Source organism: Neophocaena asiaeorientalis, unplaced genomic scaffold (assembly GCF_003031525.2).
Source record: "Neophocaena asiaeorientalis asiaeorientalis breed wild unplaced genomic scaffold, Neophocaena_asiaeorientalis_V1.1 scaffold540, whole genome shotgun sequence".
Classification (NCBI taxonomy): Eukaryota; Metazoa; Chordata; class Mammalia; order Artiodactyla; family Phocoenidae; genus Neophocaena; species Neophocaena asiaeorientalis.
This window is the reverse complement of record NW_020172141.1, coordinates 4,697,299-4,724,312: the sequence shown is the minus strand read 5'-3', so window position 1 is coordinate 4,724,312 and position 27,014 is coordinate 4,697,299. Positions and strand designations below refer to the sequence as shown.

General features: G+C 42.1%; 1 protein-coding gene and 1 long non-coding RNA gene across 2 annotated transcripts in view; one reads left to right on the top strand and one right to left on the bottom strand.

The window, feature by feature from the left end:
• LOC112405265 (multidrug and toxin extrusion protein 2-like) overlaps positions 1-10,703 on the top strand; it is a 48,408-nt gene extending 37,705 nt beyond the window's left edge. Inside the window, exons 14-15 of the mRNA XM_024753629.1 lie at positions 9,146-9,240; positions 10,263-10,703. Coding sequence (XP_024609397.1) covers positions 9,146-9,240; positions 10,263-10,385 — 218 coding nt within the window. The 3' untranslated portion in view covers positions 10,386-10,703. The remainder of the gene's footprint in view (positions 1-9,145; positions 9,241-10,262) is intronic.
• Positions 1-27,014, bottom strand: part of LOC112405273 (uncharacterized) — a 73,369-nt gene that overhangs the window by 29,861 nt on the left and 16,494 nt on the right. The window lies entirely within an intron of this gene.

The window sequence follows — 27,014 nt, the reverse complement described above, 5'->3', positions numbered from 1 at the left end:
TTCATTGGTCTCTATGTCCAGCTCATGCCAGTACCGCACTGTTTGGATTACTGTAGCTGTGCGGTAAGTTTTTGTTTTTTAAATTTAATTTTATTTATTTTTTTATACAGTAGGTTCTTATTAGTTATCTATTTTATACAAGTTTTTAAAAATTTTTATTGAAGTACAGTTGATTTACAATGTTGTGTTCATTTCTGCTGTACAGCAGTGACTCAGTTATACACATATAGACATTTTTTCATATTCTTTTCCATTATGGTTTATCCCAGGATACTGAACACAGTTCCCTGTGCTCTACAGTAGGGCCTTTTTTATCCATCCTATATATAATAGTTTGCATCTGCTAATCCTGGACTCCCAGTCCATCCCTGCCCTGCATGCCGGGAACCATGAGTCTGTTTCTGTTTCTTGATATGTTCATTTTGTTCCTTTGTGTATTTTAGATTCCTGTGCAGTAAGTTTTGAAATTAGAAAGTGAAGTATTCCAAGTTTGTTCTTTTCCAGTTTTTTTGTTTTGCCCATCTAGGGCCCCTTCCAGTTCTGTATGACTATGAGGGTTAGCTTTTCCATTTTTGTAAAAATTTTTTAGCGGGACTGCACTAAACCAGTTAGACTGCTTTGGAGAGAATACTGCCATCTTAAAAATATCAAGTCTTCCAATCCATGAATACAGAACGTCTTTCCATTTATTTGGGTCTTTAATTTCTTGCATCAGTGTTTTGTAGTTTTCATTGTACAAGTCTTTGACCTCCTTGGTCAAATTTATTCCTAGATATTTGATTCTCTTGGATGCTACTGTAAATGGAATTATTTTCTTAATTTCTTTTTCAGATTGTTCTTTGCTGGTGTATTGAAACACGGCTGATTTTTGTGTGTTGATCTTATAAGAATTCATTGATTAGCACTAGCATTTTTGTGTGTTATGAATTCTTTAGAATTTTCTGTATACAGGGTCACATCATATATAAATAGTTTTACTCCTTTTCCAATTGTAATGCCTTTTTAGTTCTTTTTCTTGCCTTATTCTACAATAGGGTTTTAACATTTTTCTATATTCTCCTGCAGTACTTTTATTATTTATTTTTTTTAATTAGTTTTTATTGGAGTATAGTTGATTTACAATGTCGTGTTGGTTTCAGGTGCACAGCAAAGTGAATCAGTTATACATATGTCCACTACTCCCATATATGTCATTACAGAGCAGTTTTATTTTTAATTAAAAAATAATGTAAAGCTATAGTTTACAGGATGTAAGATCATTTTCATGAAGGGCTTTTGCAGAAATACGCTGTTTATGTAAATTATGCTGCTCAAATTTATGACATCAGATGCGATCTCCTGTTAGCTCCGTTTTACACTTGGAGAAACTAAAGTCTGAACAGGTGAAGTAATGTGTCCCACAGACAGTAGGTGACGAGACAGGATTTGAACCCAGATGCCCCCAGAGCCTTTCTTTTACTGTGATGCATGTCTGAGGGTTATGATTTCCGCATTCATCCTGAAGATTCACTGAGCACCTGTATGTGTTGACCCTGGGTGGTGCTGGAATCTGGGGAATGTAAAGATAAACAGGCTGGATCCCCGTTTGTTGTGAGCTCACCCCAGGCTCTTGGGTTTTATTCCTCTTTGTCCTTTGGCACCCTTTCCATATTGCACTCTTGGGATGTAGGCCTTGCCCGAGGTTCCTCTTGCTGACCTGTCCCCACTCTCCTCCCTGGAAGGCCCAGGGCTCTCAGCTGTCATCTTGGGGCCTGACTTGGAGCCTGAGCTCCTGGCTGCCCGGGTGTTCCTTGTCGGTCACACCATCGCCTCTGGTTTCTGGCCCCTTCCTGGTTCAGTCCCCTGGTCAAGAGCCTGGCCCCAGTCACGCTACCAAGTCTCACCAGCTCCGACTCTGTAATCTCTCTCTTCTTGTAGAAAGTGGGGTTTATCACACTTTCAGGGGAGAGGAGTTGAGAGTGTGTGATGGCTGTGCATTTATCTGAGCGTTCATCATCTCCAGCAAACTCTGCACCCACTCAGGTGCTCTTTGTTATGCTAATTAAGGGGGGGTCCCACTCAGCATCCGGTTTCCTGTTGTTGGGGGTCAGTGAGGGGACGTATTTGAGGCAGATTCTGTTTTCCAGACACCTTGTTTTTTCCTCAGGGAAATTCTTCCCTCCTGGGTTTCATCTCAAGATAGGACCAGTAGACCTCTGTCTGCAGAGAATAAACGCACTGTTGCCAAAAGACTCGGGAGCCAACTCTGAATTCCACCTGCCTGGTGGTCTATGGCCTGGAGGCCATCTGTGTTCTTATAAAATGGGTGCTCCTCTGACACCCTCAGCTTTTTAAAAAAAAAAAAAAAATTATTTGGTTGCGCCGTGTCTTCTTGGCGGCATGCGGGCCGTTTAGTTGCGGCATGTGGGATCTGGTTCCCTGACCAGGGATTGAACCCGGGCCCCCTACATTGGGAGCATGGAGTCTTAATCCCTGGACCACCAGGGAAGTCCCACCCTCAGCTTTTATGTTCAAATACTGGACGAACATTTTGGAAATGTCAGCCTCTGCTCAGTATAGTTTTTTATCATTTTCCTTGTAAAGCTTTTGCTAATTTCTTGTTAAGGTTATCCCCATTCTATCCTTTTGTGGCCACTGTAGACAAGGCCTTCCCTTCCATCCTGTAATCTAAGTGGTGGTTGTTGGTATATCCGAGGGCTGTTAATTACTGTCTGTGAATTTTGTAGCTTGTTAAAATTCTGAATTCCTCTTATTTGAGTAGTATTCAGTTGGTTCTCACGGGTTTTCCAGGTATACAGTCATATCGTGTACAAATAGCTTTATATTCTCCTTATCAGATGTTACACCACTGATTTCTTTTTCCTGCCTAAAGCCTCTAGTAGAACAATAAATTGTCATGGTATTCGTGGAAATGCTTGTCTTGTTCAGGACCTCAGAGATTGTGCTTCTGATGTTTCTCTACTAAATAGCATGCTGGATTGGGGGCTGACATACATAAATACACACAATGTAAACACACATACATCAACAAACGTGTGCATGTCTTCTTAAATCACGTTCAGGAAGTATCCATGGAGTCTGCTTTACTGAAAGTTCCCAACAAAAATGGTTGAGAGTTTTGTCAAATGTAATTGCATGTCATGTGAATAGAAACAGTTCTACTCCTTCCTTTCTAGTGTTTTTGCCTTTTTCTTGTTCCGGCAAGAACTGCTACAATAGGATTTTAACGTTTTTTTCTATATTCTCCTCTAGTACTTTTTTTTTTAACATCTTTATTAGAGTATAATTGCTTTACAATGATGTGTCAGTTTCTGCTTTATAACAAAGTGAATCAGTCATACATATACATATGTCCCCATATGTCTTCCCTCTTGCGTCTCCCTCCCTCCCACCCTCTCTATCCCACTCCTCTAGGTGGTCACAAAGCACTGAGCTGATCTCCCTGTGCTATGCAGCTGCTTCCCACTAGCTATCTATTTTACGTTTGGTAGTGTATATACGTCCATGTCATTCTCTCACTTTGTCCCAGCTTACCCTTCCCCCTCCCCATATCCTCAAGTCCATTCTCTAGTAGGTCTGCATTTTTATTCCCGTCTTGACCCTAGGTTCTTCTGACCATTTTCTTTTTTTTAGATTACATATATATGTGTTATCATACGGTATTTGTTTTTCTCTTTCTGACTTACTTCACTCTGTATGACAGTCTCTAGGTCCATCCACCTCACTACAAATAACTCAATTTCATTTCCTTTTATGGCTGAGTAATATTCCATTGTATATATGTGCCACACCTTCTTTATCCATTCATCTGTCGATGGACACTTAGGTTGCTTCCATGTCCTGGCTACTGTAAATAGAGCTGCAATGAACATTTTGGTACATGACTCTTTTTTGAATTATGGTCTTCTCAGGGTATATGCTCAGTAGTGGGATTGCTGGGTCGTAGTTGCTCCGTGGCATGTGGGATCTTCCTGGACCAGGGCTTGAACTCGTGTCCCCTGCATTGGCAGGTGGATTCTTTAACCATTGTGCCACCAGGGAAGTCCTAAATTTTTATTTCTTAATTTAAAGTTTTTTACCTGAGGTATAGCTGACGTATAATATTATATGTTACAGGTGTACAATACAGGGACTCACAGTTTTTAAAGGTTATCCTCCATTTATAGTTATTATAAAATATCTGCTATATTGCCTGTGTTGTACAATATATCCTTGTGGCTTATTTTATACATAATAGTTTGTACCTCTTAATCGTCTACCTCTATCTTGCCCCTCCCTGCTTCTCTCTCCCCACTGGTACACTAGTTTGTTCTCTGTATCTGTGAGTCTGCTTCTCTTTTGTTATATTCACTAGTTCGTTGTATTTTTTTTAGATTCCACATATAAGTGAGATCATACAGTATTTGTCTTTCTCTGACTTATTTCACTTAGCATAATGCCCTTCAAGTCTATCCATGTTCCTGCAGATGGAAAAATTTCATTTTTTATGGCTCATCTCCAGTGGAATACTTATCTACCATAATCTTCTTTATCCATTCATCTGTTGATAAACAGGTGCTTCCATATCTTGGCAATTGTAAATAATGCTGCTGTGAACATTGGGGTGCATGTACCTTATCGAAATAATGTTTTTGGTTTTTTTGAATATATACCCAGGAGTGGAATTGCTGGATCATAGGATAGTTCTATTTTTAGTTTTCTGAGGAACCTCCATACTGTTCTCCATAGTGGCTGCACCGACTTACATGCCCACCAACAGTGCACGAGGGTTCCCTTTTCTCCACATCCTTGCCAACACTTGTTATTTGTCTTCTTTTTGATGATGGCCATTCTGACAGGTGTGAGATGATATCGTTGTGGTTTTGATTTCTTTTCACTGATGATTAGTGATATTGAGAATATTTTCCTGTGCCTATTGGCCACCTGCATGTCCTCTTTGGAATAATTTCTATTCAGTTCCGCCCATTTTTTTAATTGGGTTTTCTTTTTTGATGTTGAGTTGTATGAGCTATTTATATACATTGGATGCTAACCCTGTATTGATCATATATCATTTACAAACACTTTCTCCCATTCAGTAGGTTTTCTTCACTTTTTGTTGATGTGCAAAAGATTTTCCTTTGCTGTGCAAAAGATTTTACGTTTTATCAGGCATCATTTGTTTATTTTTGCTTTTATTTCCTTTGTTTTAGGAGATGGATCAAAAAAAATTGCTAGGATTTATGTCAAACAGTGTTCTGTCTACGTTTTCCTCTAGGAGTTTCATGATATCTGGTTTTACATTTAGGTCTTTAATCCATTTTGAGTTTATTTTTGTATATGATGTTAGAGAATGTTCTAATTTCATCATTTTACATGTAGCTGTCCAGTTCTCCCAGCACAATTTATTGAAGAGACTGTCTCTTCTCTGTTGTATATTCTTGCCTCTTTGTCATAAATTAATTGACAGTGTGTGGGTTTACTTCTGGGCTCTGTGTTCTCTTCCATTGATCTATGTGTCTGTTTTTGTGCTAGTACGGTACTGTTTGGATTACTGTAGCTTTCTAGTATAGTTTGAAGTCAGGGAATGTGATTCCTCCAGCTCTGTTCTTCTTTCTCAAGATTGTTTTGGCTATTCTTTTGTGTTTTTCCATGCATATTTTAAAGTTATTGGTTCTAGTTCTGGGAAAAATACCATTGGTATTTTGACAGGGATTGCATTGAACCTATAGATTGTGTTGGGTAAGATGGTCATTTAACAATATTAATTATTCCAATCCAAGAACACAGTATATCTTTCCATCTATTTGTGTTGTCTTCAATTTCTTTCATCAGTGTCTTATAGTTTTCCGAGTACAGGTCTTTTTACCTGTAGGTTTATCCCTAGATATTTTATTCTTTTTGGTGCAATGGTAAATGGGATTGTTGCCTTAATTTCTCTTGCTGTAGTTCGTTGTTAGTATACAGAAGTGCAATACAATTGTTAGTATAAAGAAACAATCCCATTAATACTTTTAATTAAAAATTAAGTTTTTAGTGCCTGTTGAGATGATCCTATAAATTTTCTCCTTAGATTTCTTACAGTGATAAATGATATTATTTGATTTCTTCATGTTGAACAATCCTGATTATTATGTGCTACTCTTTTAGTGAGCTGCTGGATTCTACTAATATTGTATTTAAGAATTTTGAAATGGTAGTTATAAGACTGGTCAGTAGTTTCACTTCTTTGTGTAATCTTTGTAAAGTTATGACATTAACAGTATTAATATACACTTACTACATAAGGAAAATTTAAAATGTTCCCTTTTTGTATTCCCTGGAACAATTTACGTAGTGTAGGAATATTATTATTATAATGGTTTGGTTAAATTCTATGAAACTGTCATGTCAGGCATTTTGGAGGACTTTGTTACAGCGTTCACAATTTCTTCTCTGAAATCAGTTTGCTTAGACTTTATATCTTTTGCGGGGGGGGTCAGCTTTGGCAAATTACACATATTTTCAGAAATCTATCCATTTTATCAAGATTCTAACTGTATAGAATTGTGCAGAACCATCTGTCATGTGCTTTTGGGGTAAGTTGTTGTATGTGCGTTCTGCATCTGTATCCACATCTGCAATTTCTGTGGATTTCCTTAGTAACGATGAGCTGTGTTTTCTGCAGAAAGTAGTCTGATTCGAGGACTGACCCAATGCTGTAGCATGTATTCAAGTAGCTCCTTTTGTTCTGTGTCAACCAGTACATTTTCACCGTGTAAACAATTTTGAATCTGTCTCCATTGCTCTGTGAAATTTTAATCCCGCAGCTGTCGTGAGAGCCTTCTGTGTCCACACAAACAGAGGTGCTTAGTTTCTTATCCTGACTTTTTGGAAATGTTGTCACGTGATGGCTTAATGAGTAACTGTCCTCAGTGTCATGTCTCTCTTGATGGCCAGTTCAGGCTGGGAGCCTGTGGGGTGTTTGATCAGCGTCAAGCAGGATTTCACCCTTCTCTGTTTGGGACACAGAACTGCCAAGTATTTATTACGGTCTCATCCCTACCAAGCACCGTCGTCGACACCAGGGAAATACCGTTTAACCAAAGAGCCAGAGCCTCTGCCTTATGAGCTGCTGGGGTTTCACAATTCAGCTTTCCTTTAAAAAAGCAAAAAACCTAAAAACCTCTCCTCTACTAGACACTGAGCTCTTTAGAATAGGAACACGTCATATCTCGCTTTTTGTCCATAAAAGTGCTTCTCGCTATTGGACTTATTTAGCAGGTGCTCAGCTTTGTTAAATAACACTTTTAAACTGTTAATTATACATTAACAGCATGGAAATATTGTGAAAATACATAAAAATATAACGATGAAAATTAAAATTACCTCTAGTTCACTCCTCAAATATAAAAGCTGAGGTATTTCAATGTATTTTATTCCAGCCTTGTAAAATTATTTTTCTCCCAGTATTTTTTCTGTTATTCACAGAAGTGGGGTTATACTGAGTATGTAATTTCCCCCGATCCCATGTTAAAGACATGGTTTTTAGTAATTCTCTAGTATTTCCTTGTATCATTTATTTAATGCTTCCCTAATAGTGGACATTTAAATTGCCCCCCTTTTATCTTTTAATTGAAGTATTGCTGATTTACAATGTTGTGTTAATTTCTGCTGTAGAGCAAAGTGACTCAGTTATATGCATATATATACATTCCTTTTTATGTTCTTTTCCATTATGGTTTATTCTGGGATATTGAATATAGTTCCCTGTGCTATACAGTGGGACCTTGCTGTTTATCCATTCTATGTGTAGTACTTTACATCTACTAGCCCCAAACTCCCAATCCATCCCTCCCCCGCCCGCCCCCCCACCTTGGCAACCACAAGTCTGTTCTCGGTGTCCATGAGTCTGTGTGTTTCATGGATGAGTTCATTTGTGTCATATTTTAGATTCCACATGTAAGTGATATAGTATTTGTCTTTCTCTTTCTGACTGACTTCACTTAGTATGATCATCTCTAGGTCCATCCATGTAGCTGCAAATGGCATTACTTCATTCTTTCTTATGGCTGAGGAGTATTCCATTGTGTGTACGTACCACGTCTTTATCCGTTCCTCTGTTGATGGACATTTAGGTTGTTTCCATGTCTTGGCTGTCGTGAATAGTGCTGCTGTGAACATTGGGGTGCGTGTGTCTTTTTGAATTATAGTTTTGTCTGGGTATATGCCCAGGAGTGGCATTGCTGGATCACGTAGCAACTCTGTTTTTAGTTTTCTGAGGACTCTCCTTACTGTTTTCCATGGTGGCTGCACCAACTTACATTCCCACCAACAGCGTAGGAGGGTTCCCTTTTCCTGCACCCTCGCCAGCATTTATTTGTAGACGTTTTAATGATGGCCGTTCTGACCAGTGTGAGGTGGAAGCACATTGTAGTTTTGATCAGCAATTCTCTAATAATTAGTGATGCTGTAAGTTGCTCCTCTTTTAAATAACATTGTGACGAGCATCCCGGGTGTATGAATTAACGACATTCCCGAGTCTCTCCTTAGGATGGGTTCCTAGGAATGGAATCAGTCCATCAAAGGGTGTAAACTGTCCGTCCATCTGCTTCTCAACTCGAGAGGTTATTCCAGTGAAATGGCCGGGAGTCCACGGGAGGCCCAGCCTCAGTGAGCCCTTGCCAACGTGGGGCCCCAGACATGTGAACAGGTTAGCAGACTAATTCCCAGTTTATGCTGGGTTCCAACTCAAGCCTAGACAGCTGGCTTTGTAGTGCAGTTATTCATATGTGAATGGGTATTTTATATCCAGTTTGTTACGCAGTGATATTTAAGTGATTTAAATAGCTTCTTCTCACAAGGAGACAGGCATTGTTTATAATGTTTCTCAGTCATCTCTTGTACGCAGCAGTTGGAGAGAGGGTTCTCAGAGTGGGCTTCTAGAAACATCAGGTCTCCCAGGTACATGCACACACCCATCTAAAGCCTTCCAGCGGGTTCCCACTGGAGTTGGAATCAAACCTGGTCAGTGGTAAGCTTGAGTCTGATCCTGGTCCATAATTATCTAAAATTTTAGCGTAAGCTGCGGGTTACGCTATGGATACAGTAGTTACGGGAGAATGTTAATGATGCCAGGAGGGGGACTGCAGAAAATCTGAACAGGATACCTGTTTCCCACCCACAGGTCTCTGGTCCGGATTGACGGCCTGTGTCTTCTTTCAAACCCTCTTCTACTTGGTGTACATCTGGAGGATAAACTGGAACAGAGCGGCAGAGCAGGTAACAGAGGGCGGGTCCTCTTAGAGATGGGGCCCTGTGGATCCCAGGGCAGGTAAGGAATCTTTCATGGTGAAAATGGTGAGAAATCCATTGGCAGCACGACGCACTTTGTTTAGTGAAATGCATCCAACGTGAGAGTTGGGGGCAAAAGGAAATCCTGTGTCAGCACGTTTTCCTCTTAATATGGAGTTAATTTAGTATCTACCAAGCAGGGCTCAGCCAGAAAGAAAGAGAATTAGCTAAGAAACTATTTTGCTGTTTTGGTGTTGTAGTCTTAGAAAAGCAGTAGTGTTTCCTGATCTGTTGTCTAGTTGTAGGCGTCTTCAAAAGGATCTTTTGGTCCAGGGTTTCCTAAGAAATGCAAATTGCTAAGTGCCTGTGATCAGGGAAGTTCTTGGGGCAGAACCTGTCCTGACCCTCTGGGCGTCTCTGTGTTGAAGTGTGAGCCCCGCTGACTGTGTCCAGGTTTGAGAGGAGATGGGTGGGAGGTCGGCGAGGGGAGGTGTCCTGGACAAAGCCGCGAGGAGGGGCTGAGGTGTGCAAACAGCCACAGTCTGCGTCTTGACCACCCTCGAGGATTCGCAGCCCTTCTGCCTTTCCTTACGGTGACGGTGACGTATCATGTCCTTCCTCCCTTCAGTGTGATCGCTGGAGGGAATGAAGTGTACAGGACGTTAAGTTGGACCCTACACTTCCGCTTAGGTGATTGTACCATTTACCTTTAGACTTTGTTCCTTTTATCGGGATTTAGGAGCAGTAAAGGGCACAGTGCGAAAAACATGTTAAGTTTGCAACTATGGCAACAAGTGGCTTTTTATGCCGTGTTTGCGAGCTGATGTTGGGGTAAGAGCATGGTTTCCAGTGTGGCGTTCTACCGTCACTGGCATTTTCAGGACCAAGCAAGACCGCGCACGATGCTGTCACCTGTGGCGTAGTTCCCAAGGGAGCTTAACCACAGGTTAACAGCAGTGAACTGGCCTCACGTGACGGCAGCTGCTTTACCTCTGTGATGCTTTGTTTAGGCACAGGTTCAAGCCGGGCTGAGAGGGACGACAGAGGCCGTGCCCACCACGACAGGTAAGTTTATGGGGCCCGTTCTCCAGGGTCCTGATTCCCGGTTCTCATGCCCGGAACGCGGTGCGTGAGCTTCTGCTCCCTCGCACAGGGCAGCTCGTCTCTGCCTTTCTAACTGGGAGGCCAACTCTGTGTTCCCCTCTGGAACGTGCTTAATAACCCCACATGTAACAAAACCATTTACAACGTAGGCTCACGTCACCTTCAGGAATGCCCTTTACTCAGACTAGCACGTAAGGAAATATCTCACTGTTCTCTGCAAACAGATCTGTCCATCCTAGACAAAGAGGTAGCCGATGGGGTGATCCTACCTGACGTCATCCAACCTGAGAGCCAGACCATGCAGCTGGTGGAGAACAGCTCGTGTGGGGTGGCCACCATCGGGGAGGTCTTGACGGGGGCCCAGCTGATTTTGTATCGCGGGGCGGCTGTAGTTTTAGCTTTTGCTGTCCTGGTAGCAGGAATTTTAATAAGAGTTTTCACTGACCGTGGCTGAAACGGAATCACCCCAGCCCACAAACAACGACATGCCACACAGGAAGCATGGGAAGTGACCCTGGTCACCGGGACAGTGGTTTCGCTCTCAACTAAGTGTGGAGAGGATACCAGTGATGTGTGCTTAGTTATTCTGAGAGTTTGCACGATCTTTCTTACTGCTTACTGAAGATTAAGAAAAGAGTTATAATTTTAAATGAACTTTTCTCCCAACCGTTAACTCTATCATGGTTTTTAAATCTGTAAATTTGGTTTTCCCGGCTTGAAGTGTTCTTTATGCTGTCAATAGCTTTTGTCTTCCAGGAAAGCAGGTCTTCTAACATTAACCGCCGGTCACGTTGTCTTTTTGTTTCTCTGTTACGTGTTCAGTCTTGTTGACGTGTTCAGTCTTGTTGGTGAGTTTGTACGAAGTGCCGTCTAGTCCAGTCCCAGGTAGTGCCGTGTAAGCTTTTTTTTTTTTTTTTGCGGTACGCGGGCCTCTCCCGTTGCGGAGCACAGGCTCAGCAGCCATGGCTCACGGGCCCAGCCGCTCCGCGGCATGTGGGATCCTCCCGGACCGGGGCACGAACCCACGTCCCCTGCATCGGCAGGCGGACTCTCAACCACTGCGCCACCAGGGAAGCCCCCGTGTAAGCTTTTATAAAATAAACACTTTAAAATGTGAGCTCGTACTATTTCTACCTATATGATAACTTGTAGCTTATTCTCTCCTGCAGCTCAGCCCCCAGATGCCAGCAGGTGTGGCTGTACCTCTCGATGGAGAGTTTCAGAGCCTTTTATAGCAAACTGGACCAACCCAGATAGGAAATCCTAAAAGGAATGACTGACATTGGGCTTCCCCAACACAAAGCCCACTCGATGACCTGGAGAGCAGTGTTCCCCTGGGCCATCTCCCCTGCTGCCCTGGGGAGGCAAGTGGGCAGAGCTGGTACAGACCAGTCAGAGGAGACAGCAGCTGCAAGGTTCAGGGAGAGCACCAAATACTGTCACCATGCTACAAAATAGGGTGCTGTGGGATGAAACACCCAGGAAAGTTTTGAGGTGAAATTCATATATATAAAATTAACCTTTTAAAGTGTATAATTCAGTAGCATTTTCTGGTTTTTTTTTTTAATTATTATGCCATCTGGGTGTGAAGTGTCTGTCATTTTAGTTTGCAGTTCTAATGCACACCAATGACATCATCACTGCATAGGTCTACTGGCCATCTGTGTATCTTTTTTGGAGAATGTGCCCATGTGTACATTGAGTTGTTTGTTGCAAGAGTCTGTAATACACTCTGGATGCTGGGTCCTTATCAGATGGGTGGCTTGCAGTATTCTCCACCCCCAATTCTGTAGCCCATCTTTTCACTTTCTCAATAGTGTCTGCTCTATGAACAAAAAGTTTTTAATTTTGATGAAGCCCAATTTATCTATCTTTTCTGTTGCTTTCATTTTTGTTGTCATATCTAAAAATCCACTGCCACACTGTCAGAAAAAAAATTAAGACTCTTTCCAGTGTGACTTGTTAAGGAGCTTGGAGGTCATCACCTGTCCTCAAAAAACAGAGCAGCACGAGTCATTTCTGTTCTGCCACCGAACGGGGGCGCTTTTCACGCCAACAACCGATTCTCCAAATCCTCCAACCCCATGCAGGATGTGCAGTGATTCCGTTCAACTGTGACACTAACCGTGTCAGACCCCATGGGTTAAGGGCTCAGTCCCATGAGACTGCCACCCACACTTCTGACTGACTGTCTATAAACTGGGGTTCTTGTGACCCTCTCCTTGTTCAGTAGTTTGCTAGAACAGCTTACAGGGACTCAGGAAAACACTTCCCATGGGATTACTTGTTTGTTATAAAGGATACAACTCAGGAAGAGCCACGTGGAAGAGATGCACAGGGTCAAGTACAGGGGTGATGGCGCTCAGGTGGTCTTTCTGATGACCAGCCGCCCTCCTGAAGCTACGCAGGTGCCCCCTGCCATGAGTCACGTCATGAGCATCAAACCCTAAACCTGAAACTTCTCTACAAAATAGTCCGTTTGTAAAATGGGCACACGATCTGCACTGACATTTCTCCAGAGATGATGTACAAATTGCCAATAAACACATGAAAAGATGCTTAACATCTTGGCCATTAGACAAATACAAAGGAAAACCCCAGGGAGATACCACTCCACATGCGCTAAGTGGCTGTCATAAACACAGATACAAGCACCGGCGTAGATGCGGAGAATCTGCAACCCTCATACATGACCGGGAGGAATGTCAGACGGTGCTGCCACTGTGGAACAATTACACAGTTCCAGAAAAAGAGAAACACGGAGTTACCGCCTGACTCAGCAGCTGTACGCCTGGGTCTATACCCAAAGACCTGAAGACACGTCCACACAGCAACTTCTACAGGAATGTTCCTAGCAGCATTATTCAAGACGGCCAAAAACTGTTTAATGAGATGATAAGATTCAAAATGCCCAGTTTTTCAGTACAAAATTACTGTGCATGCAAAGAATCAAGAATGTATGGCCACTTACCAGGAAGAAAAGATTAGCAGACACTATCCCCGAATGAACAGGCCCAGACGGAGACCAGAAGTAAAGGAACTAGGAGCACGAGCTCAACAAAGAGAGGAAGTACAGGAACCAGACAGAAATCCTGGAGCTGAATAATACGAAACCTGACACGAACATGTCACTGCAGGGGTTCTGCGGCAGATTGGGGCAGGCAGAAGAAAGCCGGGGGATTTGAAGGAAGGACTGATCTGACACCAACTGGGTGTTCACAACTCAGCTCAAGTCTGCCACTGACCGACTGGAGTCGACATCAGGTCCCACAAGTTAAAGAACCGCGTCTCCCAAAAGACTGCCCTTCAGATGCCAGCCGCGGGTGGGGTCCCCAGGCCAGCCACAAATAGCCAATAAGCACAAGAAAAGATGCTCCACATCATTAGCCGTTTAGGAAATGCGCATGAAAACCACAATGAGATCGCACCTCACACCTATCATGATGCCTATAATCACACAGTAAAAGAATCTTAAGTGTTGGTGAGGGTGTGGAGAAATCTGGAGCCCTTGTGCATTGCTGGTAAGAATGTAAAGTGGTGCAAGCTACTGTGAAAAATAGTTCGGCGGTTCCTCAAAAGCTTAGAGCTACGGTACGATCCAGCAATTCCACCACTAGGTTACACCCAAAGGAATTAAAAGCAGGGACTCAAACAGATGCTTGTACGCCAGTGTTCGTCACAGCATCACTCACGATAGGTGATGGAAACAACCCAAGTGTCCATCACAGATGTATGGATTTCTATGTATACAAAGGAATATGATTGAGCTATAAAAAGAGTGAAATTCTGACCCATGCTACCACAGGGCTGAATCTCAAGAACATTATGCTAAGTGACATAAGCCAGACGCAAGAGGACAAGAACTGTAGGAGTCCCCTTACATGAGGTACCTGGCTAGGGAGATTCATAGAGACAGGGACTGGGGGGTGGGGTGGGGGGGAGTTATTATTTGATGGGCACAGGGTTTCTCTTTGGGATGATGAAAAGGACCTGGAAATGGACAGTGGTGACAGCTGAACAACAGCGTGAATGTACTTAATGCCAGTGAAATCTACATGAAAATGACGACTTTTATGCTATATAGTAGCACAACAGAAAGGCTGAAAGGCAGAAAAATTAATGCTAATATATCAATATGTACTGCTGTTCTTGGACAAAGGAACAGAAGTAGTATTCAAACAAGTAATAGCATGAAGTCTGACACTTTAATGGGTACTCTGTACCTAAAAAACGAACAAAAAGCAATACTAAGAGCCTGATGACAATTCTGTTCTCGGATGACAAGTAATGTCTAGATCTTTAGGAAGAAGGAGCAAATCACCTACAAAGCAGGAAAGAAAATCAGGTGGCTTCACAATTTCTTCTACATAGCTGCATGAATTTCCGTTTCTGGCGGACACTACAGCAATGTCTATAAAGTTCTGAAGCAAGAAAAATGTGACCCAGGACCATCTGTCCCTCAGATGCTCAATAAAGCCAACAAACACATAAATATCCTCAAGCATGTAACACCTCAGCAGATATAGCACCCCTGGCTATTAAAAAAAAAAAAAAAAACTGCTTGCAATCAAAGTAATTCAGGAATTGGACTCTGGTAGAAGGACCAGCAATATGGAAATAAGGAAGTAAGTCTTAAGAACAATGTGACTTGTGATCACAGAACAGAAGGTAAATGTAAAGATAATGTTTTTTAAAAAATCAGGAGGCAGGGAATGCAGAGGTGGGATAAAGCATAAATTATGTTTTCATATCAGTAAATCCTATGGAAGGTTGAAAGGTGGGGTCTAAACAAGCTTCAACTCCCCGCCCCCTCCCGGTACACAGGCCTCTCACTGCTGCGGCCTCTCCCACTGCGGAGCACAGGCTCCGAACGCACAGGCCCAGCCGCTCCGCGGCATGTGGCATCTTCCCGGACCAGGGCACGAACCCGTGTCCCCTGCACCGGCAGGCAGACTCTCAACCACTGCACCACCAGGGAAGCCCCTTCAACTTCTTTTTTTAAATAACTCTTTTTTCACACTAAGATATTTAAATTAAATACTGTCTCATTATGAAACCTCACTTGAAATTCAGCAGTTCAGTTTCACTTTAGTCTTAAATTGAATTTAAGAGTAAATTTAATTGCATTAAAAATAGTACTACAGATAATCCCATTGCTATCAGCTTATTTACTTTCTGTCCTCACGTGTATGTACGTATGAGAGAGATCTGGAATGACATCCACCAAATGTCACAAGTAATGTTATCTCTGAGAGGAGGAATCTGGAATTATTTTATTCCTCTTTGCTTTGTATAATTCCGTATTACTTAAATTTTTAAAACTAACGACTAATGTCATTTTTACAAAACAACAGTAAGTTATTTCTTTACAAAGAAGTGGCCCCTTCACGCACTAAGGCCATGAAATATTCAAGAACTTTTCAGGGCAGCAGAGACAAGGACCCCACCAGACACCTCTACTTCCGCTGACCCCCAGCAGGGGCTCACAGCCTGGAGAAGGTCCCTGGACACTCTGAAAGCCAGACTGTCACAGTGTGATCTCAGATTCCTTTTTTTAAAAGTGTGTATGACAGAGAGGTTCCCAAACTGTCCTGGTTAATGGCACCGTTAGTGCCTTAGCAGTATGTTTTTCATGGCGCCCTGTGGCCAAAAGACATACGTATTCATTAATTAGTTACGTTGACAGTCACTCACAGCCTAACAATTTAGTAGCTATTTTAAAAATAATACACATAAATGGAAAAAAATAATAGTCTTTTTTGTCTCATTCTTAAGTGGACGCCTGCACCTGCTGGGCACTGAACAACTTCTCAGGCCCTGAGGTCAGGTTGGACGCTGCTACCCTCACTGCGTTTTTCACACTGACTTTCACACAACTTTTTATCACAGCAACTGCTGAGATAAGTTTTGCAAAGATATGACGACATCATTAAAAAAATACATGCGTTCTAATGTTAGAGCTGTGAAACGCCTTCAGGTGATAGCTTGCGTGGTGTGTAACAGGCATTAAGCCTCATTCTGTTTCCCTTGAAATTTTAAAATACTCTGAAATGTGCCTGTGGATTCACTGCTATCCCCATAGCACCTTGGCCCAGAATTTGGGAACCAAACCGTAAGTACATATAAGAAAAAAGTCTGAAAGTATACAGCACGTTAGCAGAGGATACTTCTGAGTGATGGTATTACAGATAGTTTTTACTTCTCTATACTTCCCTGTATTTACTGGGAAAAAAATTATGCATTACTTTTACAATCAGGACAAGCAAACAGTTAGGCAGCCACCAGATTCCCAAACATTAAAAATTAAAGCAATATCAAGAGTTCCGTATGATCCAGCAGTCCCACTCCTGGGCATATATCCAGAAAAAAAACCCTCTAATTTGAAAAGACACATGCACCCCAATGTTCATAATGGCACTATTCACAATAGCCAAGACATGGAAGCAACCTAAATGTCCATCGACAGATGAATGGATAAAGAGGATGTGGTACATATATACAATGGAGTATTAGCCATAAAAAAGAATGAAATAATGCCATTTGCAGCAACATGGATGGACCTAGAGATTATCATACTAAGTGAAGTTAGAAAGAGAAAAACAAATACCGTGTGACATCACTCATATGTGGAATCTAAAAAAAAATGATACAAATGAACTTATTTACAAAACAAATAGACTCACAGACAGAAAACAAACGGTTACCAAAGGGGAAAAGGGGGCAGGGATACACACTACTATATATAAAGTAGATAAATCAACAAGGACCTACTGTATAGCACAGGAAGCTATACTCAATATATTGTAATGACCTATAATGAAAATTATCAGTTACAATGTACATATATATATATATATATAACAAACACTTTGCTGTACGTCTGAAACTAACACGACATTGTAGATCAACTACTCAAAACAAAGGCCATATCAGGTGTCATCAAGGATGTGAAATACTTGTAGAACCACTCTGGTTTTTAAAAAATTTTAATTTATTTAGGGCTTCCCTGGTGGCGCAGTGGTTAAGAATCCGCCTGCCAATGCAGGGGACACAGGTATGAGCCCTGGTCCAGGAAGATCCCACGTGCCTCGGAGCAACTAAGCCCGTGCACCACAGCTACTGAGCCTGCGCTCTAGAGCCCACGAGACACAACTACTGAGCCCGCACACCTAGAGCCTGTGCTCCACAAGAGGAGCCACCGCCATGAGAAGCCCACGCACCACAACGAAGAGTAGCCCCTGCTCACCACAACTAGAGAAAGACGGCGCACAGCAACAAAGACCCAACGCAGCCAAAAATAAATAATTAAAATCAATTACAGAAAAAATTAAAAAAATTTTTTTTGGCCACGCCACGTGGCATGTGACATCCTAGTTCTCCCATCAGGGACCGAACCTGCGCCCCCTGCAGGAAGCGTGGAGTCTTAACCACTGGACCACCAGGGAAGTCCCATGTACAATCACTTTGGAAGACAGTTTGTATTATCTAGTAAAATTGAAGATAAATAAATAAAGCCTATGATTAATTCCATTACTAGGTGTACTCTAGAGAAAACTGTTCACATGTGTGTGATGGTACCTGTAGAGGAATATTCACTGCAGCACTGTTTGTAATAGCCCCAAATAGAAACCACGCAAAAGCTTATCTAAGGTAGAACAGGTAAGTGTGGTGTCTGCATTCAATGGGATCCTACACAAAAGGGAATATGAATGAATTACAGATCCATGCAGATGTGGATGAATTTCACAAACGTAAACCTAAGTTAAAGAAACAAGGAACGAAGGCATATGTAAGAATGGCTCCGTTCAGAAAAGAGGAATGAACGTGAAAAACCAAAATACAAAATAGGTTGTTTATGGAAACATTTATAGGTGACAAAACCAAGAAGATAAAAGAAAGTGTGAGGTGGGTTGGTCCAGGAAAGGGAAGGAAGTAATGGGTCATAGGACTCATTCATAAACATTCTACATATTTTCCATATCCTTTGCCCATTTTTTTCTATTAGGCTGTTGGTCATTTTTTTCTTGATTTTTAGAAGCTCTTAATGTGAGGGAAATGTCCGTATACAGGGGCTTATCCACTAATAAATATGGCTTCACCAGGGTCCTGGAATCCAACCTGCTTCAGATGAATGACTGTTCCTTTGGGTGAGGAGATAGAAGTGGAAAAGGGTGGGAGATTTCGCCTCCTCTTATGTCTCAGATATGGTTCAAGAAGCAGTAATTATATGCTGTTTTCAAAAAACAGCTAGGGGCTCCCCTGGCAGTCCAATGCCTAAGACTCTCTGCTCCCAATGCAGGGGACCTGGGTTCGATCCCTGATCAGGGAACTAGATCCCACATGCATGCCGCAACTAAAGATCCCGCACGACACAACTAAGAGCCGGCGCAGCCTAAATAAATATTTAAAACAAACACAACTAAAATGAAGAAGGAACGTTAACAATTTAAAGGTAGGTTTAAAAATTAGATCAACGTGCAGACTAAACTCCTATATCACTCTTCCTCTTGCTTCAAATACCATTAGTGAACTAGACGTTTTGAGGAATTCCTAGCTGATGAAAAGCTGATGGAGTCAGATTGACAGCAAACTAAAGTAGGAGAAGCCAGAGCCCAGATTATAAGTACAAGGTTACTATAAACAGCAGTTTCCAACCAAACGCCAGAGGATCACCAAGCCAGGTGAAATGCAAACAACAGCAGAGGTCTCTGGGCCACCCTCAGGATAAGGGATGTAAGTTCCATCCGGAGGAGCTGGCGCGACCAGGCCCCTCTCCTTCCTCAGGATACTGAGTTGCTGGCAGCTGCCACGACTTTCTCAACAGAGCACACACTCCACCCGAGGAGCTGGCGGGCTAAGTGCCGGCACCTGGGAATGGAGCGGAGCAGCGCTCAGGGGACTGGAAATTCGCAGGAGCTGCCAGCACTCGGGCTCTGCAGCCTGCCCGGTGCAGTCACACAGGTAGGACGTGTGAGGTGCACACGCTGAAGGAGACAGACAAGAGCCCCATGATTTATGCCTGACAAGATCACCTACCCAGAAAATACAGAGAAGCTGAGAAAGTCCTGGAGCAAATCAGAGGCTTCAGAAAACCTGTAAGAGACAAGGTCAACTTTCAAACCAATAGCTTTCCTGTATGTCATCAACTACCAATGAGAACTGGGTTAAAGATCACATTCAAAATAGCAAAAACAAACACACCTACAGAAAATCTAAATACCTATTAATAAGGCCTGGCGGGAAGCAGGCAAAACACCCGGGAAGACAGGCGCATTGATGCTGGTCTCCCCTGGGCAGGAGGAGCAGCTGCCCTACCTTTCCTCGGTTCCTCCCCCGGGGCCCCCGACTCTGGAGCCAGGCCTGTGTGCTCAGTTCCCTGTCCCCAAGGTCAAAGGCAGTAGAAGCCAGCAGGCGCTCCCATCCCTCCCAGCCCGCTTCCACCTCCTCCCTGACAGCTGCCCCGTAGGCGTGCGGCTCCAGCGGCCCCTGGGGTAAATGGATCTGACGCGGTCCGCACACACCTGCTGCCGCTTCTGCTCCCTGGCTGAACCCTGACTGACACAGTACACTGCTAAGGTCAAGCCGCAAGGAAAACACTGAATTCTACCGCTCGGGCAGAAGCGTGCTCTCAGCAAACAGGTGGCTGCTGATTGGTAGAGCCAGAAATGGATTTTCGAAAAATTACTGAAAATTTTGCTGTCTCGATGAGTCTTAGCAAGTGTTCCAGAATTATAAATGTCAATATTCTAAACTTCATAGCCTATGTAGAATTACCTGAAATGTTAGATTCTTTTCACCCAATTTTCTTTTTTTATCTCAGTACAGTCAGTAAGTAAACAGTAAGATTTATCCAGAATTAGGTACTTGCACTCAGAATAACATTCAAAATACTGACCCCATCTTAACTGTGTCTTTAAACGAGTTCCTTACTTTTCTCCATTTGCTCGACCGTAAAATGTGGACAATATATTCCCTACCTCATAGAATTATAGGGACTATACATGAGACGATCATGAAAAGCTGTTTAGCAAAATGCTTACTACAAAGCAAAAATAAATGTTAGCAATTATTATTTTGGTCATTCATTACTAAAAACGTATTTTTAAAATGGACAAATGTTTGAGGTCTGGTGTCCCTGGGGCAGAACAGGCAAAATGCACATCCATACCCCCCAGAGCTTACGTGGGTGTCTGTGAACACTAGTTTTATAGAAGAGCAAAGAGGAGATTCCCCGAGGGTGTGAGACACATCACAAGCTCCCTTCTACTCCTAGTCTGTTGAGTGTTTTATCGTAAAAAGGCGCTGAATTTTGTCAAGTGCATTTTCTGCATCAGTGAAGATGATTGTATGGTTTTTTTCCTCTTCGTTCTATTAATGCAGGTGTGTGTTTTTCTTTATCCCAGAGACCCTGAGAGCCTCTCCCTTTACTTAGTGGTTCTTAATCTGCAAGCCAACAACCTTGGAAAGGTCATTTCAAGGTTGGGTTTCCAGGCACTTCCTGAGCCTTCCAAGTTTTTTTTCTTTTTTTTTTTGGTGGTACGCGGGCCTCTCACTGTTGCGGCCTCTCCCGCTGCGGAGCACAGGCTCCGGACGCGCAGGCTCAGCGGCCTTGGCTCACGGGCCCAGCCGCTCCGCAGCATGTGGGATCTTCCCGGACCGGGGCACGAACCCGTGTCCCCTGCATCGGCAGGCGGACTCTCAACCACTGCACCACCAGGGAAGCCCCCTCTTTTTTGATTTTTTTTAAAAAATTTTAATTTTTTTTGGCCGCACTGTATAGCATGTGGGATCTTAGTTCCCCAACCAGAGATCAAACCCACGCCCCCTGCAATGGAAGCGTGGAGTCTTAACCTCTGGACCACCAGGGAAGTCCCTAATGTGATATATCAATTAATTTTTGTATGTTGCATTTCTGAGATAAATCTCACTTGGTAAATGGTGTATATGCTTTCAACATGCTACTGGATTTAGTTGGCTAGTATTCTGTTGAGGACTTTTGCATCAATATTCGTAAGGAATATTGGTCTCTAGTTTTCTTGTGATGTCTTTGTCTGGTTTTGATATCACGGTAATATGCTGACTTCACAGAATTAGTTAGGAAGGATGCCATCCTCTTCCATTCTTTTCAAAGACTTTGAGAACGACTGCTGTTAATTCTTCTTTAAATGTTCGGCAGAATTCACCAGTGAAACAATCTGGTCCTTTTTTTTTTTTTTTCCTTTTTTTTAATGGGAGGTTTGTTTTATTACTGATTCAACCTCTTTAATTGTTGTAAGTCCTTTCAGATTTTCTATTTCTTCTTGAGTTAGTTTTGGTACTTGATCTGTTCTAGGAATTTTTCCATTTTATCTAGGCTATCAAATTTGTTGGTGTATAATTATTCATAGTATTCTTTTACAATCCTTTTTATTTCTATAAGGTCAATAGCAATGTCCCTACTTTCATATCTGATTTTATTAATTTGTGTATTTTCTTTTTTTTCATATTCAGTCTAGATAAAGGTTTGCCAATTTTCTTATCTTTTCAAAGAAACAACTTTTGGTTTTGTTGATTCTAGTTTTTCTGTTCTCTATTTGTCTATCTTGGCTCTAGCCTTTATTATTTCCTTCCTTCTGTTGGCTTTGAATTTAGTTTGCTTTTCCTTTTCTAGTTCCTTGAGGTGTAAAGTTAAGCTGTTGATTTAAGATATTTTGTCTTTTTAATAAAGATATTTACAGCTATAAAGATCTCTCTGAGAACTGCTTTCATGGCTTTCATGCCATAAGTCCTGGTGTGTTGTTTAATTTGTCTCAAACTATTTTCTAATTTCCCTTGTGTCTACTTCTTTGGACCACTGGTTGTTTAAGGCTGTGTTGTTTAATTTCCACATATTTTTGAATTTTCAAGTTTTCCTTCTGTTACTGATTTCTAGGTTCATTTCATTGTTGTCAGGGAAGATACTTTGTATGATTTCAATCTATTTAAGAATTGTTTGGGGTTTCCCTGGTGACACAGTGGTTAAGAATCTGCCTGCCACGGGTTTGAGCCCTGGTCCAGGAAGATCCCACAGGCCGCGGAGCAGCTAAGCCTGTGCGCCACAACTACTGAAGCCTGAGCACCTAGAGCCCGTGCTCCACAACAAGAGAAGCCACCGCGATGGGAAGCCTGTGCACCGCAACGAAGAGAAGCCTCCACTCGCCACAACTAGAGAAAGCCCACCCACAGCAATGAAGACCCAGCACAGCCAAAGATAAATAAAATAAAAATTTTAAAAAACTGTTTTAAGGCCTAACTTATGGTCTATCCAGGAGAATATTCTATGTGAACTTGAGAAGAGTGTATACTCTGCCGTTGCTGGGTGAAGGACTGATGTGTCTGTCAGCTTTAGAGTGTTGTTCAAATCCTCTATTTCCTTACTGACCTTCTGTTCAGCTGTCCCATCCATTATAGAAAGTGGGGTATTGCAGTCCCCAAGTATTATGGTAGAACTGTTTATTTCCTTCTCCAGTGATGCTAATTTTGATCAGGCTCTGTTGCTGGGTGAGTGTATGTTTACGGTTGTTTTACCCCCTGACGGATTGACCTTTACCAACATATAGTGTCCTCATTGACTCCTGTACCAGTGTGACCTAAAGTCTATTTTGTCTGACGCTAGTATAGCCACTCCAGTTCTCTTTTGGTTGCAATTTGCACGGAATATCTTTTTCCATCCTTTCACTTTCAACCTATTAGTCTTTGTACCTACAGTCTCCTATAGGCTGCATATAGTTGGATCATGTTTCTTTACCCATTCTGCCAATCGCTCCCTTTTAATTGGAGAGTTTAATCCATTTACATGTAAACTAATTGCTGATAATAAAGGACTTCCGTTATTTTACTATTTGTTTCCCATATGCCGTGTGTCTTTCTTGTCCCTCAGTTCATCCATTACTGCCTTCTTTTGTGTTGAATGAATTTTTTCTTCATATACTGTTTGATTCCCTCTTCATTTTCTTTTTCTGTAGATTTTTTAGTTTTTTCTTAGTGGCTACACTGGGGCTTACAATTACCACATTAAATTTATAACAATCTAGTTTGAATTAGTACCAACTTAGTTTTGTAAAATTAATTAATTTTACTTTTGGCTGCATTGGGTCATTGCTGCGCGTGGGCTTTCTCTAGTTGCGGCGAGTGGGGGCTACTCTTCCTTGTAGTGTGTGGACTTCTCTTTGTGGTGGCTTCTTTTGTTGTGGAGCATGGGCTCTAGGCACATGAGCTTCAGTAGTTGTGGCACACGGGCTCAGTAGTTGTGGCTCACGGGTTCTAGAGCACAGGCTCAGTAGTTGTGGCACAAGGGCTTAGTTGCTCTGCAGCATGTGGGATCTTCCCGGACCAGGGCTCGAACCCGTGTGCCCTGCATTGGCAGGCGGATTCTTAACCACTGTGACACCAGGGAAGCCCCCCAATTTAGTTTTTATCTCATTTTACTGTGCTTTGCAGATATTGTGTTTTTTTACAAATTGAAGGTTTGTGTCAACCCTGCATCGAGCAAGCCTACTGGCGCCATTGTTCCAACAGCATTTGCTCGCTTGGCGTCTCTGCGTCACATTTTAGTAATCCTTGCAATATTTCAAACTTTTTTATAATTATTATATTTGTTATGGTGATCTCTGACCAGTGATCTTTGATAGTACTATTGTAATTGTTTTGGCATTTTTTAGCAATAAAGTATTTTTAAATTAAGGTGTACATAGTTTTTTTTAGACATAATGCTGTAGCATACTTAATTAGACTACAGTAGTGTAAACATAACTTTTATATGCACTGGGAAACCAAAAAATTCATGTGAGACTCACTTGTTAAGAAACCTACTTTATCGTGGTGGTCAGGAACTGAACCTGCAGTGTGTCCAACATATGGCTATATACAAAAACTCTGCTCCTAAATAGATCTGAGTCCCTCCTTTATGTTACTGTCACAAATTAAATCTTTATATATTGTGTGCCTATTATGTTTATAATTATAACCTTTTTTTTGGGCTCCACCGTGTGGCTTGTGGGATTTTAGTTCCCTGACCAGGGATCAAACCGGGGCCCCTGGGAGAGGAAGCACAGAGTCCTAACCACTGGACTGACAGGGAATTCCCTATAATTATAATTTTATATTTAGAGGGAGAGACAAATATAATAATAATACTGGCTTTTTTATTTGACTATGTAGTTACTTTTATCAGTGCTTTTCAGTTCTTCACATTGCTTTGTATTATTACCTAAGGCCCCTTCATTTCAACCTAGAAGACTCCCCTTTGCATTTCTTATAGTGCAGGCCCACCAGTGACACATTTTCTCAGCTCTTGTTTATCTGGGAGTGTTTTAATATTCCTGTCCTCTGCATAGTTCTGCCAAATAAAGGATTTCTGGTTGACAGTTTCTTCTTTCAGAACTTTAAATCTGTCATCCCCCCATCTTCTGGCCTCCATGGTATTTGATGGGAAAGTGGCTGTGAGTCTTACTGAGGACTCCCTTCTGCATGATAAGTCACTTCCTTCCTGCTTTCAAAAGTCTCCCTTTGTCTTTGTCTTTGTACAACTTGATTATAACACGTCTCAGTGTGGATCTCTTTGAATTTATCTTGCTTTGAGCTAACTGAGGTTACTGGATTTGTAGATCCAAGTATTTCATCGACTTGGGGAAGTTTCTGACCTTTCTTCAAATATTCCTCCTGCTCCTTTTATCCTCTTCTGGCACTCCCATTATGAATATGTTGCTACACTGGATGGTGTCTTATAGGTCTTCAGGCTCTGCTTATTTTTGTTCAATCCTTTTTTTCCTTTCTGCTCCTCATACTGGATAATCTCAAGTGACCTATTCTGATATAATAAAGAGTATATCTGGATTCTGACCCTCAGTTCCTGGCACAGAGCTTTAAAAACGCTTGGACTTTCCTGAGTGATAGAAGTGTTTGTAGCATGAGGTGACACATGCAGCTGCCCTTAGATAGCTGCAGGATGGGGGCTGGTCACTAAAAAACCAACCACACATGTAGAGGGTTGGAAATTTCAGCCTCACCTCCCTGATCTCCCCGAGAGAGGCTAGAGAGTGAGTTCAATCACATGGCCAATGGTGTAATCAATCATATCTATGTATCAATAATAAAACTCCATATAAAAGTTCTGAATTCTAAAACCCAGGGGAGATTTCTGCTTGATGAACACTTGATATGCTGGGAGGGTGACGGGCCCAGACCCCGAGAGGAGAGGGCCTGGAAGCTCTGCATCATCTCTGGCCCCAGACCTTGCCTTACTTACTATATCTGGTGTTCCTCAGTTGTTTCTTTTATAAAATTCATAATCATAAGTATAGCATTTTCAGTGTGTTCTGTGACACACTGTAGCCAAGTACAGAATGGAGGAGGCTATGGGAAATGCCGAATTTATAGTGTAGTCAGCCGGGCAGAAGTGTGGGTATCCCGGCATCCCACTTGTGGCTGGTACCTGAAGGGAGGGCAGTCTGCTGAGGACACTGCCCTTCAGCTGGTGGCATCTGATGCTCCTAACTTGAGTTCAGAACTGAATTGAACTGAGTTGTAGACACACAGCTGGTGTTAGCAGAGTCCTATCTTGAAGTTCATTGATTCTTTCTTCTACCTATTCCAATTTGCTCCTAAAACCACCAAGTAATATTTTCATTTCAGATACAGTATTATTTAGGATTTCTATTTGGTTCCTATATTTCCTGTTTCTTTGTTGGAATTCTCTATTTGTTGAGACATCATGCTCTTGGTTTCCTTTAGCTCTTTGGGCATTTTAAGACTGTTAATTTAGGGACTTCCCTGGTGGCGCAGTGGTTTAAAACTCCGTGCTCCCAATGCTAGGGGCCCGGGTTCAATCCCTGGCCAGGGAACTAGATCCCACATGCATGCTGCAACTAAGAGGTCGCATGCCACAACTAAGGAGGCTGTGTGCTGCAACTAAGGAGCCTGTGAGGCACAACTAAAGGAGGCACAACTAAGACCCAGTGCAACCAACCAACTAAATAAACAAATATTAAAAAACAAAAAGACAAAGTATTTCTCAGGAAAGTTCACTGTCTGGCTTCTTCAGGTACAGTGTCTATTAATCTTTTCCTCCTGTGAAGCGGCCATACATGTCTGATTTTTTGCATGCCTAGTAATTTTATATTAAAAATTGGGAATTTTGACTATTACAGTCTGGCAATTCTGGAGTCAGATACTTTCCACCCCCACTGCTTGATAAAGATTCCTTTTTTTTTTTTTTTACTTTTTGAAACTATTTTTGTTAGAACAGTATTCTTTATTGTGTATGGCCACTGGGTCTCTGCTCCATTACCTTGGTCACCTAGTGATTTCACAGAGATTTCCTTGAAGAGTTTTTGGCTATTCTGAATAGTGCTTCTGGGAACATTCGTGTAGAAGTTTCTGTGTGGACATGCGTTTTCGATTCTCTTGGGTATATACCCAGGAGTACAACTGCTGGGTCATGCGGTAACTCTGTGCTTCACTTTTTGAGGAACTGTGAAATTGTTTTCCACGGTGGCTGCACTATATCTCCAAATCTAGGCCAACACCTGTCATTACTGCCACCAGGTGTATGTGGTATCTGCTGTGTTTTCATTTGTATGAGTCAATGGCTAATATATTGACCACCCTCATGTCCTTACTGTCCATTTTTATATTATCCT